Raw genomic sequence first — 16893 nt, forward strand, 5'->3', positions numbered from 1 at the left:
TCTGCTTTTCTGGCTCTGCTCCTCTGTCTCTGCTCCTCTGACTCTGCTCTTCTGGCTCTGCTCCTGTGGCTCTGCTTCTGTCTGCCCGTCTGCTCCTCTGGCTCTACTCCTGTCTGCTCCTGTATGCTCCTGTCTTCTCCTCTGGCCCTACTCCCCTGTCTCTGCTCCTATCTGCACCCTTGGTTCGGCTCCCGATTGCTCCTCTCTGCTCCCTTGGCTCTACTCCTGTCTCTCCTCTCCCTCTGCCTCTTGCTCTGCTGTCTTCTCTTTTCGCTCTGCCGCTATCTTCTCCTCTGGCTCTGCTCCTTTCATACAAGTAGGAGTAAAAGAACAAGAGCAATTCCATGAAATACATTTATTATCAAAATTCTGTGCACTGAAGTACAAGCTGTACTGTGTAACTTATTTCTGGTTAGTTGTTGCTTTTTCCTGAAATCTTCTACACTTGATCTTTAAACATACTGCATCTATCAAGGAGACAAACAGGTCACACCACCAGGCCAAGGGTTTTTCTAGCAACAAAAAATGAATGAATACAAAATATATGCTAAATGCCATACTCTGAATGGAATACTGAAGCTAAAGCAATATGTCCAAAGAAACCAGCAAATGGCAAACCAGCACCATGAAAAAACTGTTCTAACCCTGAAGTTTAGTCCTCTACAAACATGCACTGAAATTTTTGATTGGGTTAAAATTCAGATTTTAATGTCTCTCGGATTTTAAAATCCTGACCTGGTATAAAAATGTGGCCTTCAAACTAATTCTTGGTTTTATAAATTGATGAGAATCAAATATTTCCCAGAGAACAGTAAAGTTGTTTTACAGATGTGTGGGCAGGGGTCAGTTCATTTGGCTCAGATGACTCAGACTTTGCAAACTGATGCTTTGTTTAAACACAGAAAACATTGGGATTGTTCCGATCCTGTGATTCACCTTCACCTCCTCAGATCTGACCCTTTTTGATGACAGATGCCCCCAGTGCCCTAACCCAATCCCACTGCATGCATTGATATCTTACTGGGAACAGCAACTTGACTCCCATTCTATCAATATACAGGCCCACATAGTTATTTCAATTGTTAAGCAAGAATGTGAGATTGTGATTTGTTATTTGTTATAAAAGAAGCAATAATTGTTTTTTTGTTTTCAGAATGTTTTCAGAATGAAATATGACTGTTACCATAGTGATTCAAATACTTAAATTTTCTGTCATCCATTTCATTCATCATTAACAATGTAAAACAAAATATTATACTGTTGAATGAGAAAAAGTCTAAAAGGCAGCTGGAACCCTTCAATATCATTATAAAACCATTATCATTTCCCTCTAAAATTGCTGCATTTCAAATAACATTTGTATGATTTTGCTTTCTATTGTGAGATAACCATGGATCTATCACGAGGCTATCTGGCAAAGAATTGCACTAACATTGCAGACCTGTTAGGTCAGGGGTGTCCAAACTTTTTTCAAGGGCCATATATCTAAACACAGACAAAGAAGAGGGCCTATCAAGGGACTGGTGCTAAATACAGTGGGTAATTGAAATATGTGCATGTTTAACACGTTAGAATGAGCCATCAGTCCTTTATTCACACTAAGATCCTTAAAACCACACACTATATATTAAATATTAGCTTTATTAAGGTAGATTTTCAAAAAACTTGCAATAAAAAGTATTTTTTTCATTGAAGCAAGGTACTTTGGGCCAATTCTCCTGGAAGCCTGAGGGCCAAGAAAAATTTGTCTGAGGGCCGCATTTGGCCCACGGGCCATAGTTTGGACATGCCTGTGTTAATCGGTTATCCGCACAAGGTTTGGGCCTTTTGGTTTTGGAGAGCGAGAGCGTTACGTGAGCGCCATATTGTGGCGAGCACCCGTCCCACAGTGGCTTCGGTCTCTGTCTCTCTCCCTCTCTCTCTCTCACTCTCTCTCTCCCTCTCTCTCTCTCACTCTCTCTCTCTCTCTCTCTCTCTCTCTCTCTCTCACTCTCTCTCTCTCTCTCTCTCTCTCTCCAGATATAGATGATATAGATATACATGTATATCCCTGTAACTGCGCCTGGGAGGATGGCACAAACAAATTAACAAATTCAGTTGTTTCAAATATTTTGAAGTATTTATATTATTTTTATCGTATTTATTTAATATTTTATTACATCGGTATGCACTATTAAAAAATAATAATATTTATATATATTTTTTATTTATCAAAATCCTTCACTTCATTAATTGGGTTAAGTCATTTTTAGAGTAAAATCTCCTTCGCCTTTTGCTTTGCTTGTCTCTTGTGAGCTTCTGTAGAAACACAGCCGTTTCCATGGTGACCACACAAACTCTGCGTGTCGTCCTCATTGTATATCTGTTAAAACATGACAAAAATTATAACAGCTTTGGCTAATTTTAAAAGACGCTAAAAGAGTTTATTTTACTCGAACTAAACCGCACCATGACCGAGGCCGATCCAACAAACACAACACTGTACTTTGACGAAGAGTCTGACAGAACGGAAACATTTTATGACGAAGAGGTACGTTTTTAGGCAAGAAGCACGTTTATTTGTCACTTTTACTACCCTCCGCTTTGTTATATTAAATTTTCGGTAGTTTTGAAGTTGTTTCGGTCGTTTTATTCCAGAACTAGCGCGTTTGACACTTAAAATTAGTGGTAAAGTAGAGAAAATTGTACAGTTATATAAATATCTATTTTTCTTTTATAAAGAAGTATTTTATGGAGCTAAATTATTACCTGATTGTGGGAAAGATGGACTGGCGTGGGTAGTGTTGTGGTTTAGTTTTAGTTTTTTCTCGAGTGAAGCAGAAAAGAGGGAGCCACTGTCTGTGTGAATGTTCATGTATGTTAGCTGTTACTGTTACTTTCCATCTGAAGCCCCGTATGCACCAGGGTGGGCACATAATGCTCCTAAGTAACATTATTTAGCTCAGTAAATAAATTATACTATAAAATAAACCGTGAAATGTCAAATATAGATGTTTTCCTAAAATACAGACAAACTTTTCAAACAAATATTAAAAATAATAATTAGCCTATGTGCTAGGTTTTATGGCGAATAAGTTGTTTTGGTCACAAGGCTAGCGTTTGACATTTGAGCCAGAGAAAATTAGCTGAAAAGAAAGGCTGAAACAAATAAATGCATAGTCACATTACAGTGCTAATTATTACGCTATTTTCTGATCTATGTCATCAGTGTTGTTTCCTCATCACAAACAGACCTGGAGTAGTGGGTTGGTTTTGTCCTCTGAGGAAAGCCATAGGCTAAAACGCGTCGGGACATTGTAAGTTGTCTATTAACACACAACCGTAAATTACTAAAGGCATTTACTTTAACCAGTGAGTGCCTTGTTTTTGCATCTTTAAATTTACTTCCCTTCCCCAAAGAGCACCACTGCGTTCTCTCTACTCTGGAGGTTCAGGAGGCGCTCCTTTTGAAACTTTTTTTCTAGACCTGGAGTAGTGTTTTGTTTTATTTACACATAATAACACGTTTAACACACAAACCCAGCATATTTAGGCTGAGGTCTTCTCTCAAACTGAAAATATTCGATTCCACCTTGTGATGTCATGTGGTAATGCAGAAATTGCTCCTCTGTGTTTTTAAACTTTATATACACTAGAATAATCTGGATAATTTCAGCCCTGGAATTGCCGATATCTCCTAAACAAAAGGTAAAATGTAGCTGTTTAATTTAGCTGTAGTTGTGTAACTTTAAAACTACTGCTACATGACACAAGGTGGAACAGAGCATTTTGAGCTTTGGAGATGTAGACTGAATGAAACAATATTCCAGGTATGTGTTTGATGAGGTAACATCATTCTAATAAGACAAAAATCTCACAAGAGTCAATTTAGCATAATATATGAGTATGACCTTTAAGTATTAGTTGTTTATGTGTAATTATTATTTATTCTTATGTGTGTACCGCAGGCTGCAGATGAGGTGCCGGCGTCTCTCCTGAGGTACTTTGAAACATCCCGGAGCAGAGCGGTGCTGTGTGAGAGACTCATCCTGGGACATGTTGATCATGAAGATGAGGATGAAGGTAAGACATGTTTTACTGACTGCATAGTGCTTATGGTAGATTTTAAGTACTGTATTGTCATTGGTCACTATTTTGTAAACTACTATGGATATTGTTTTTCATAATTGTAATTTTCATAATGAAAATTCTTCATATGAGAAGTCCTTTAAAGTTGCCTAAATAATCTAGCTTGAACCAAAGAGTACTGCTCCCCTTTTTGGCCTGAAACACTCCCTAAATCTTCATTTCCCAAGCTCATTTGATCTTTTGTGGTCTTTTTTGTTTTTTTCAGTCTTCACAGAGCTGGACTGTATCACTGACAAAGATCTGGACTCACAACATCAGCGGCAGGTGGATAAAAATATGTCATATTGGGTCATATCTTGCCTCCAGTCTTTGCGCAAGCACAAGCTTGGAGCTCTACACAAGGGGTGTTCCTTGTGCTGTGGCTGAATATTAGGTGGAGTGGAGCAGACTGAGGGTGTGGTGGCCAGAATCATAAAAATAAATCTTAAACTAGTTAACTCAAAAATATTACGTGTAACATATTCAAGGCAATAAATATATGATAAATGCATAACACTCACATGTGTGCCATACGGGAGGTTCATGCACCGTCAGGATGCCCTCCTGTAGCAGAGCACAGCCCTGCACCCACTCTCCGCACAGCGAGGTTTGGTCAGCGCAGTTTGATGATTATGTGTTCAAAAGCTGCTTATTCACATGAGGCCGTTTACAGCACTATCAAGTGTGCTTTCTTACCCTGTCTGCAGGGTACTGCTCATGGTGCGCTACCTCCTGTGAGCGCAGGGCGTGCAGTCACCCTCCCCGTGTATTTATGGTTTAATCTATGTCCATGCGCAATGCGGTCAAATCAGAAACATTTATATGCCAATAAACGTATTCCATAATTCGTGGACCTGTTTGGGACCAAATGTAGTGGATACTTGTGAGACAAGAATGCGAGCGGTCAGCAGTAGCAGCAGTGGAAACTCGTACCTCAGGTGAGAGACATAGGATGGGTGGGAGCGGGTGCGACCAGGGGAGATCAGCGGGTCTGATGTGGGATGGGGAGTCCACAAGAAAGACACCAGTCTGCTTCGTAATGCGAGACAAAAGAACAGAGGAATGCAGAGAAAACTATGGTTGACGTGAGTACACATGGGCCTGCGGAGGTGCGTGTACATGACGGGCGCAAGTGCGCACAGAATAAAAACCAGTTCTGCCCATCCAAAATTCTATTCTATAATCCTATATATATAGGATTATAGAATTTTGGATGGGCAGAACTGGTTATGCCCCATATATATATATATATATATATATATATATATATATCTCCTTAGAAGCCAGCTCAATGGCAAGAACAAGGTGCAGGCAATCAACAGCTACGCCCTGCCAGTGATCAGATACCCTGCAGGGATTGTAAACTGGCCAAAGGAGGAGATACAGACCACAGATGTTAAGACATGAAAGCTCCTGACCATGCATGGAGGGTTCCATCCCAAATCCAGCACCCTGAGACTGTACGCAGGCCGGAAGGAAGGGGGCCGAGGACTAGTGAGTGTGGGAACCACTGTCCAGGATGAAACATCCAAGCTCCTTGAGTACATCAAGGACAAGGCCCCGGCAGATGAGGTGCTCAGAGAATGTCTCAGACAATGGGGTCCAGAGGAAGAGGTGCTGGAGGGACCATCATGGCAGGACAAACCCCTACATGGGGCGTACCACCGGAACATAACTGAAGTGGCTGATATCAAGAAATCCTACCAATGGCTTGAGAGGGTCTGAAGGACAGCACAAAGGCACTGATCCTGGCTGCTCAGGAGCAGGCCCTGGGCACTCGAGCAATAGAGGCCCAGATCTACCACACCAGACAAGACCCACGGTGTAGACTGTGCAAAGAGGCTCCTGAGACAGTCCAGCACATAACTGCAGGGTGTAAGATGCTGGCAGGGAAAGCATACATGGAGCGACATAACCAAGTGGCGGGCATAGTGTACAGAAACATCTGTGCAGAGTACGGGCTGGAAACCCCAGGATCAAGGTGGGAAACACCTCCAAAGGTTGTGAAGAATGACCGAGCCAAGATCCTGTGGGACTTCCAGATGCAGACTGACAGAATGGTGATGGCGAACCAACCAGACATAGTGGTGGTGGATAAGAAACAGAGCAGAGCCTTGGTGGTGGACATCGCAATACCAAGCGATGGTAATATCAGGAAAAAGGAACACGAGAAGCTAGAGAAATACCAGGGGCTCAAGGAAGAGCTGGAGAGAGCCTGGAAAGTAAGGGCATCAGTGGTGCCTGTGGTGATCGGAGCACTCGGGGCTGTAACCCCCAAACTGGAAGAGTGGCTTCAACAGATACCGGGAAAAACAATGGACATCTCAGTCCAGAAAAGTGCAGTACTGGGAACAGCAAAGATACTGCACAGAACTCTCAAGCTCCCAGGCCTCTGGTAGAGAACCCGAGCTGAATGAGGGTGAGAGAGACCTACCACCGTGGAAGGTGAGAAACACATTTATATATATATATATATATATATATATATATATATATATATATATATATATATATATATATATATATATATAATATATATAAAATTTTCCCTGTTTTCCCACATCCCTCTTTGCTGCCTCGTAATGAGGCAAAGATTGCAGACATTACCCACACTGGCAGTGATTTTAAATGCAACAACGGTCAAAAACTGGTTCAGATAACATAACCATATATGTACCTGTACCCTCCGACTCCAGCCCCCAGCGGCCAACTACAGTCTGACCTGGACACGCCCACTCATTAACCCTTGCGCTTATGCAAAGACTGGTGGCAAGATAGGGCCCATGTTGTGCTGATGATAAATCTATAATGTATGTCTTTTTTGCAGATTAACAGCTTCATAATCCCAAATAACACAGGCAGCTCACCCTCCTCTCACAGCCCTCACAGTGAAGGTACAAAGCACCTTTTTAAACACTTAAGGCCATATGTACATTTCTGCACTAATAAATGGAATAGTGACAAAAAAATTAACAACTCTATATTTTGAAACCGTGACTGGTAAGGACAATGCCACAGAAACAGTACACAATAACAATACTTGTTTATGGATAATATAGCGAGATGCGGCTGGTTAGAGACTCAGGACCCCACACTGTAGATTCAGGATAGGACTGAAGGGCTTCTTGATAATTCGAAGTGTGTTTGAGGTGAGCTGTGGCTTGATCCAGAGCAGCAGTAAGATGTTGTGGCATGGTCCTGCTCTTGAATCTCAGTCATTCGTATTATCTCCACATATGTGCTTTTTATGCATGTGTTTTAGAGGCTGACAGTCCAGACATAAAGGAGGTTTCAGGAAAGCATCTGACAGAGGAGGAGCAGAGAATGGAGGAGCAAAGCAAAGGGTTCAAGATGGAGAGAATGAGAAGAGAGGAGGAGGAGAGAGAAGAGGAGAGGAGGCAGATAGAGAAGGACTTTGAGCTGGAGCTGAGGAGACTTCAGGAGGCCGAACGGGTCAGACTTCATGATGTTTTTAGATTTGATGTGGTGTCTCGTCCACAGTATTCAGTATCAGTATGGTATGTTCATAAAAATATCTAGTAACAATGAATAATAAAAATAATAATTCTGTCAATATTTAGGAAGTGACTTGCTCAAGGTCACAATAACAACAAGCACTGGTATTGCTAGTTCACATTACTCCTGTGTGTTTATGTGTATTTGTGTTTTTATCAAATATATTGAGGAACAGTTAAAGAGGGGGTATTAGGCAAAATGGACTTCATAACATTGTTCTCTCAAAAATGTGCCTGAAGACATTTTAGATGTCATCCATGCTTGTTTGAGTAATCTAGTGATCTCTCCCAGACTCTATTCAAACCCTGCTTATGGTTAGGGGCTACGCCTTTACCTACAAGCCTACATAACCAGAAAGCTCTATGCAGCATTCCCCATGCCCCCCCCATGCTCAGCCCCAACTTATTAATACATTGTTTGGGGGCAATATAGCATTTTCAAAGCGATAAAAGGTAACCTGGTGATCTAATTATATTATGTGTTATCAGCTGATACCCCATACAAGTGTAATACCCTCCCTTTAAATGACTAGTTGATTATATATTTTGTATTTGTATTCCTCTGTGTGTGTATATGTGTTTGTGAACACGCAGGTGCAGCAGGCTCAGCTGGAGCTTGAAGCACAGAGAGCTCAGCATAGACTTGAGCAAGAGATGTTTCTGCAGCAGGTTTGTTCTTTATTATTATCTACAGAATAAACAAAACACAGCTCATGTGATGGCTGGCTTCACAAAATATCCATACACGTTTGACAGATGACCTCACAGCGAAACTTATTATTAAGCTCAGCATTAAATGTATCTATTATAAATAACCAAAGCATACTGCCAAAATAATTGCAGCAAATTAAAAATGTGATTCAATTGCTACTACAACTACAGCTACTACTACTATTACTACTATTACTACTGTTACTACAACAAGAACTACTACTACTCACATATTTTTGTGCACAGGAGATGCTGAAGTCCCTGAAGCAGCGTGTGGAGGAGGAGAGCAAGAGGAGATTTGAGGAGCAGGCCAAGTTTAAACTGGAGCTGCAGAGAAGACAGGAAGATCGAAGACAAACAGAACTACAACAAAATACAGCCATTCAAATTCAAACAGAGACATTTAATTCCCAAATAATGTACGATGATCAGGGTCAAACGCATGGAGAGAAATTACACAGCATTACTGCCAAGATAGATTCTCTTTTAACAGAAGACAGAATTAATTTGGAGTGTTTGAAAGATACGAAATCCAGTATTGAAAGGCAATCAATTCACAAAATGGTTCAAAATTCAAACTGTGCATCGCTGACAAACTTAAGACCAGATTTGCTGTGTAAAAATGTAAACATTGGTAAAGTTATGAATCATGAGATCAAACAAGCTGGTGCAGAGGTCAGAAAGGTCCCAGAAGTGGACAAGGAGCAGGGATTTCAACTGATGCAAAAAAATGCAGTGGAATTTCAAAATAAAATACCCAACGACTGCGAAAACAATATTGGTAAGCACAAAGCAAAGTGTGAAGAAGAGGAAAAGGTGAATTGTGATGAAGATCAAATCAGTTTTTGTAAAGATGAGAATACAAGAGAAACTGAAATTAAGAGCCAAAATGGTAGTAATTTAGTGTTGCATCGTAATGAAAAAGCAATGAACAGAAAGCAAAACACGACTGAAATCAGCTGTAATTTTCCGCCCAATAGCTCCAAATTAAAAACAAACGATGGTGCCTGTGACGTTAAGGAAAACACTGAAGAAATGAGCTCTAAAAATGAAATTAGTCTAAATGCGTCACCAAATGAGCCCAGAATTGTCCAAGGACGATTTAGTAGAAGCTTTGTAAACACTAATACTGGTGAAGAAGAGCACAGTGCAATCAATGTGTCTTCAATACCTTTGCAACATGCATTTGACACTAGCTTGGAAACTATACAAAACGGTTGCAAAAACACAACAACAAGTAGCACAAAACAATGCTATATAATGTCTAGTATCAATGCTTTACTTAATGCTTCAACAGCTTGTCAAGAAACTCCAACAAATAACTGCAATAGTGACAAGAATCAGGCGACCACTTTGAAGGCAGAGGATAGAGGAGATGCCAGTTTGACAAATCACACAAGTGCTGATAAACTTGGAAATACTTCTTCGAATCTACAAGACAACATATGTGGACAAAACATGATCGATAAAAAGGACAAAAACAATGAAGTTAATGAAGTTATGGTGATTACAGACCCCAGCACACAAGATTCAAGAAGTAAAAGTAGTAATACTGTAAGTAATTCAACTATATCCCCCACAAGCCACAACTCTTCAAAAAACAAATCTAATGAAAGAGAAGAAACACTGCACAAAATGAACATTGAAAATGACAAATTTCTGAATTCAGTTGAAGATGATACATTTACAAAAACTTCAAACTGTGAACAAACAGAGTTCACAAAACGCCAAGATACAAGACAATACGCAGACAATACTACCCCTACAAATAATTGTGGTGAAAATTTAAAATATGATCGAAAAGAAGACGGCTGTAAAATGACAAACCCAAGCTCAAATAACAGACAAAATGAGCCAAATGCTAGGGGCCAAGGTAACTATAATTTCTCAATGCAATCGTGCACAAGTGATCTTGGAAATTACAAAGCAAAATTCAGCACAATTTCTTCAAGCTGTGATTTGGGAAACGAGGAAGCTGACCAAAAATGTAACAGCAAAACCACAGAGGAGATGGACATTTTGAAGTTGGTGGATGAAGAAGGGGCTCAACATGCCCGCCGAAACAAAGATATGTTTAATTTTTACAACTGCCAAGAAAACACAGGTGAAATAGTTCTAATTCAAACTGCAAATACAGATGCTGATGCTACCAAAACTAAATATGACAAAAATGAAGTTACTCAAGGAAAGTGCTGTAAGAATTTGTCACAAAGTGTTTCTGAACAGTTCACAATTAGCAATGATATTAGAAAACCAAGTGATTTAGACACAGATCAGACTATATTAAAAAGTGTTTTCTTAGACAATGTTGCCACAGAAAACCAAAAAACTACAATAAATAAGGATAATGTTAGCCAAAGTGTGCATGAAGATATCACATTTATAAATCAGGCAACCACAAGCTTTGATTCTGTACAAAAGGCAAAACCTCAACATTTTGGACAAGATGGCGGTAAAGTTTACTGCAATAAACGTTTGAGTAGTACCCAAGGTGGTTCAACCAAGAAATCTGTGAGTCTTACTAATGTTGTGTCCTCATATTTAAGACAGGTTAAGGTTAAGAATAATATTACAGTAACAAGCATGGATTCTCAAAATTTGTCTGACAAAATTGAAGTTCCTGTACAAGATAGCAGAAAGGAAAACTCAAACACGGTTGCCATTTTGACGACCAGAACGGCTAATAAAGACAATGTACCCCCAAGCAGCAGTGATTTTGATACAGTGTTTGAATGTAGTAAAGACACAATGCAGCATGGGAACAAGAACCACAATATGGACTCCATGTTGGGGACTTATGGTGAAAATGATATTTCGAAGAAAAATTCAAGCCAAAATTCTTCTGAAACTGGAGCAAACAAAGACTTGTCACAGTTTGTGGAAAGGGCAAATAGTATGAAAGACCAAAATTACAAAAATAAAACTACCCCAAATTCAGTTAATATTGATAATCAAATTGATACAGAAGAAGATATAAAGAAGAAGGACTTGGTTGAGACAATTGATTCTGATTTACAAAATTTGATGGCAGGAGCAGAAACTTCCAAACACAACAGCAAAAAGGTGGCCATCTTGAAGGCTGTGGCTGAAGGAGAAAGCACTACTCCTGTTAATTATGATGCGGCCAGTGTGTACGAGATTAACCAAGACAACACGGACAATGTATCTACCATCTCTGGTGCTATCTTTAGCATTGAGGATGGGAAAGGTTCTCAGAATAATCGTCTTTCTCAGAATCGTCAAGCAGTGAGCAGTGAAACATTTGCATCTAAGCTCATGTTGATGGAGGATTCTGGCTGGTCAGGCTTATGTTTGCCAGAGGAGACAGAGCAGAAGAGGTTAAAGTGGATGAGAGAGTGTCTCCCTTGGTCCAGACTACGAGCCCAGACCAAAAGAACCATACCAGGGGAAATGAGCAGAGGCCCAAAACGAGCTGCTGCGGCTGGGATAGACCATCTGCCACCTCTGCCTCCTCAGACTCTGCTCCAGAACACAGGGCTGACGGAGCTCACACGGGTAAGAACACAGGGCTGACTGGGATGGACCTGGTTTAGACCTGATTTAGTCCTGATTTTGGACATGGTTTAGTTCTGGTTTAGTCCTGGATGAGCAATAAGTATTAAAAAAAGGCTCTTAATAATATTATGTGACTTTGACAAAATATTGTAGTAATGATAAGTTTCATACATTGTTGTTTGTATATTAAAGTATATTATAGACCAAATGTTACACAGTCGTAACATTTGGTCCATAAATAGAATTAAATAAGTTACTAGTCAGGTCTGTGGAGTTGTAAGGCTGCATTCCCACATACAGACATTTCACTGCCAGATAGCGACAGCGTGGACTCGTTTTTTTTTTATTGTAACTTAGACATTGACCACAAGATGGCAACAGAAAACTGCTTCTGTCCCCTCTCCCTCTCCCTAAAGCTACTGTCTGCATATTTCAGTTCATACTTTTAGATATAGAACAATGCTTACTACTGTAGAAATTATTCCATGTTCCAAATATGATCCATATAAAATTTCCCAATAGACATCAGACTGTCACACCTCAAAGAATTTTCACTCACCCTAATAATAAACCAGTGAAGATTTGATAATGTTAAATGTGAAAATTAGTTCATTTAAAAGTATTCAGAGTCTAGAGTGATAGATGTAGACTTGGTTTGTGATGTTCAAATCCTGGTTTAATCACATCCTGTCCTGGCTTAGAGGCATGTGACCCGTTAAAATATTGGTCAGATGCACATGACATTAAGTCTACCTAAACCTGAGTGACTTTAAACATATTTTGAATGTGATGTATTACCTTCTCTCTCCTCAGCTAACCACAGTACACTTGGAGGACTTGTCCAGTTACAATCTGTCCTCTCTGTCCTCGTGTCCCTGTCTCCGGTCTCTCACTCTGAGACGGTGTGGACTTAAGGCTTTGGAACATCTAAACTACCTGCACAGACTCTGCTATGTCGATGTACAGGTGTTTATCTATTTATTCACCTTGGTGTGTTGGTAGTTCGTTATCTACATGTGGTGTTTTTATAGTTGTTTCTTCTCACCATTTACTCACCCAAATTTGTGAGGGAGTTGTGCATGTTGTTTAAGGCCCTGCTGATGACATGTTTTTCAGGAGAATCAGGTTTCTCGAGTGGACCTTGAAAACATGAAAAGTTTAAGAGTTCTGAGATTGGGACACAACTTCCTGAGGTCCACTAGGGGGCTGTCAGGAGCAGTGAACCTGTCTGTGCTGGACCTATCTCACAATCACATCACTCGCATCGGTAACACATAAAACACAACACACAACCGCATCATACACATCTGTGACTATAGGCCTGTATGAAATACTATATCAATTCATCATTCAATATATCACTACCAGAAAGGTTGCATCTTTAAAAGGCAATTGGTAAACTTATTCAATTTTGCTGACATTCTGAAATTTTAACCTTAATTTAGTTAAATTTTATTTCAGACTAATATTTTTGAAGGATTAGTTACTTGTCAGTTGATACTTGAAATGCACTGTGGTTTGGTGGCAGGGTTTGGTTTCAAGTAGAAACCATGAAGAGTAGAATCACCACTAGAAGGCAGAGTCAGACCTCTTCAGACTTGTCCATAAGCTCCTGTTGCAATGAAAGACTATTGAAAATACATTATACATTTTGATAGTATATAGTATTAGTATAGTTTTTAAAACCATGGATTCTCACAGAAATGATAAAACATAGCTAAGTATACAACAAACAAAAACTGAATTGTAAAACTAGAAAAAAGTGCTGAAATGTTATGCTTTAATCCTTTTTAAAACAATCACATGGCAAGTTTCACTGTATTTCTTATTAACTCTTTTTGATGACAATATCTACAATATTAGCATTCAAATTCAGCTTATCTTCCATTTAGATATGTGTATCTCCCTCCTGTACAAAGCCGTCTCTGTTCTTAAAGTGAATTGGAGTCATTGTCAAACCTGCATCTCTGTTCTTAAAGCGGACCTGCAAAATCAGCTTTTATAGTTGTTTCCCCATACCATTTACTCACTCGATGTTGTATTTGGAGTGATTTATGCATGTCTGAGTAAGTTTTAATTGCTTATTTTCAAGAAGTCATTTTGACTATCATTCTCTGTTTTCGCCGTCCCCTGTACACAGCCACTTATCTGCACTTACTCCAATTTAATTTTCTTAATCAGCGATATGTGTAGGATTCGGCAGCGTTGCATAGCAATTTTGATACAAATGAAAAAAAAAAATTCAGCTGTTTACTTGCGTGATATGCAGCTATCCATAGGAGGTGCTGACTCTTTGTTGTCATGACAAATTATAACATAATAATCCACGGGTGTCATAGATTTTAACTATATAGTAGGCCGAGCACTATATGTCTTCTTTAATGTGGATTGGAGTTGTTGTATAATCTCTGTGTTCTTAAGGTGGACTGGAGTCCTTGATGCGGCTGCAGACTCTCTCCTTCAGACAGAACCAGCTCACCAGCTCCTCAGGCCTCTCAGCTCTGACCTCCTTAATGCACCTGGACTTGTCCTGTAACCATCTTAACTCTGTGGAAGGACTTGACCAGTGCGCTCTGCTGTGGAGTCTGGATCTAAGAGGGAACAACCTCACACAGGTACAGAGGAGGCACAGATTAAAGGAGAAACCAGAGGAGAGGGTCAGAGGAGCAGAGGGTGCAGAAGAGCAGGTCATATGGGGCAGATGATGTAGAAGAGAGGGTGAGATGAAGCCGATGAGGTAGAGGAGACAGTCATATGGTGTAATTGAAGGTTGGCAGTTCAGTCCTTTTCTTGACATAAAAACCTCACTGGTTGAGCTGTCAGATCCACTGATCCACTGGTTGGTGGTACGATTCCATGTTCCATAGATTAATGCTGTCATTGTGCCCTTTGGCAAGACAGTAACCCACCTCTCCCCTAGCATCTGCATATACTCATGTGTGAATGTGTGTGAATGGGTGAGTGGTTCCTTGATGTAAATAGCTTTGAGTTCTTCAATGGTAGAATAACAACTGTGACCATTTTTACCATTTAATCTCTCTCTCTTTTCACAGCCTCCTGACCTGAAGAACCAGGTGCTGCTCAGAGATCTTCACTTGGATGACAACAGTCTCTCGTCGCTCCACACTCTGACCCAGAATTGGTTTCCCATGATACACCAGCTCACCGTGGCTCAGAACAGGTGCACACCCAAATTACCTAGTCCAGCGTTAGCTTGAAGATTTTGCCGTTGTTTCATTGGAATTACTAAACGTCTTTTTATGAATTCTTGAGATCGACCATATCGACCAAAGTATGATTCAGGTATGATTTAGATTTTATTTTTTAAAGAGAGGGTATAATGCAAAATTGATTTTTTGGAGCTTTCTGCATTTACCATCAAAAACATGCCTGCTTAGGTGTTGTAGATATCGTTCATACGTGCTTCAGCAGTTCAGCAGTCTCTCTCGGACCCTATTTGAAGCCTATCTATGGTTAGCTGTAAGATTCTGACCAATGCTTAGCCCACAAGTCATGAGCCACTAGCCAAGACAAGTCATTCATATTCCAACACAACAATTCTCCATAAATACACAAAAGCAGGATACAAAACTGTACACAGCAACTTAACAAACCTGATGCTTTGTGCATCTGAGTGATGTAGTGCAGCGACTGAGAGCAAAGGGAGCATGAAAACAAAAGTGAAACTTATAAACAATAACAATAAAAGGTAACATGGTGGTCTAAATATGTTATATATTAGCAGTTAATACCCCATAGCAGTAAAATATCCCCTCTTTAAGAAATCATGAGTTATGTTTGGGTGACATCAGTGTCTCAAGTAGCAGCGCCCTACCCCGGGACTGGTCTGACTGTTGATCTCTTGTGTTTGTCTGCAACTTAACTCTTTTTCTGTTCTCAGTCTTACAGAACTGCCCTCACTGTCCAGCCTCGTGTCCCTACAGACTCTCGATCTACGCTTTAACTGTTTATCAGGTACAAATACTACCCAAACACAATGTGCAATTATTCAGAATTTGGAATTTTATTAAAGCACTTATATTATGCAGCTCCTTTAAAAATATTCTAACATTGTTCCCTCACCATGAACATAAGTGGAGTTGTATTTAGCTGCTGAACTTGTTTATGATTTTGTTCTTTGTCATGGCTGCCAGTAGATTACACTGATACCAAACCCAAATACAGAATACTTGTCCTTAAAAGGTGCACTATGTAACTCTTCTGGTGAGTGGTCCGCCACCTGCTCCCTGACCAGGTCCTGGAGCTTCCACCAAAAAAAGTTACTTAGTGCAACTTTAACGTTGATAGTGAATAGTGTTAATTTAGCAGTACGAACATGTCCAAGGCTCAGCCCACAGGCTTTGGTCACACATGCTCCTACATGGTCATCTTTCATAAATCATCTTTCACATAATACCAAACAGTACACTGCAACTTAACAAATCTGATGCATTGTGCATTAGATTTGACTGGCAGGATACACGTTAATTGTGTTGTAATAGTGCTCTGAAAGGGGAGTGATTTAGCACAGAGAGCAAGGAGAGAGGGGAATATGTTATATAATAGCAATTAATTCCCCATTGTAGTGTAATACCCCCTCTTTAACATTGTGGATAGGGTTAATTTGACTATTGATCTTTGTATCTGCTCTTATCTGACAGTGCCTGTGTCCTGTGTGGTGTTGTTTCAGAGTTAAGTACAGTGGCAGAGAGTCTGAGGGGCTGTCTGTTCATCAGGGACATCTCTGTGGAAGGGAATCCTCTACAACAGGAGCCACACTGGAGGTGAGAAACTTGTCCATAGAGGCACAGGCTATAGTGCACTCAAAATTTCCTACAATGCACCTTGAATAGTAGTGGGCATTTGTCATCACTACACCAGTCAATATAGACCACAGTGCATGGCAAGAGTTGGAAAAACAACAGCAGATAGTGACAGGTGTTTAACTGGACACAACATGACTGAATGAAGCCAATAGAAGCTCTGGTTTATCTCACTGCTGATCTTGATTACGAATAAAACACTGTAAAGGTGTTAGTGTTAG

At 40.1% G+C, this 16893-nt stretch overlaps 1 protein-coding gene across 5 annotated transcripts in view; it reads left to right on the forward strand.

Annotated features, from left to right (window-relative positions):
* The first annotated feature begins 2301 nt into the window (after window positions 1–2301).
* Window positions 2302–16893, forward strand: part of lrriq1 (leucine-rich repeats and IQ motif containing 1) — a 30164-nt gene continuing 15572 nt past the window's right edge. For 4 of the 5 annotated variants that reach the window (XM_055155313.1, XM_055155314.1, XM_055155316.1 and 1 more), the window contains exons 1-13: window positions 2302–2530; window positions 3948–4062; window positions 4334–4392; window positions 6935–7001; window positions 7370–7560; window positions 8217–8291; window positions 8580–11849; window positions 12663–12815; window positions 12966–13116; window positions 14271–14464; window positions 14903–15030; window positions 15751–15824; window positions 16540–16633. In XM_055155313.1, the coding sequence (XP_055011288.1) occupies window positions 2450–2530; window positions 3948–4062; window positions 4334–4392; window positions 6935–7001; window positions 7370–7560; window positions 8217–8291; window positions 8580–11849; window positions 12663–12815; window positions 12966–13116; window positions 14271–14464; window positions 14903–15030; window positions 15751–15824; window positions 16540–16633 (4652 nt within the window). In that variant the 5' untranslated portion in view covers window positions 2302–2449. Of the gene's footprint in view, window positions 2531–3233; window positions 3297–3947; window positions 4063–4333; window positions 4393–6934; window positions 7002–7369; window positions 7561–8216; window positions 8292–8579; window positions 11850–12662; window positions 12816–12965; window positions 13117–14270; window positions 14465–14902; window positions 15031–15750; window positions 15825–16539; window positions 16634–16893 lie in introns of those variants that run through there. The other variant, XM_055155317.1, reaches the window with a different exon arrangement.

This window comes from Boleophthalmus pectinirostris, unplaced genomic scaffold, assembly GCF_026225935.1.
Source record: "Boleophthalmus pectinirostris isolate CB_2022bp ecotype Guang Dong unplaced genomic scaffold, ASM2622593v1 HiC_scaffold_2, whole genome shotgun sequence".
Taxonomy (NCBI): domain Eukaryota; kingdom Metazoa; phylum Chordata; class Actinopteri; order Gobiiformes; family Gobiidae; genus Boleophthalmus; species Boleophthalmus pectinirostris.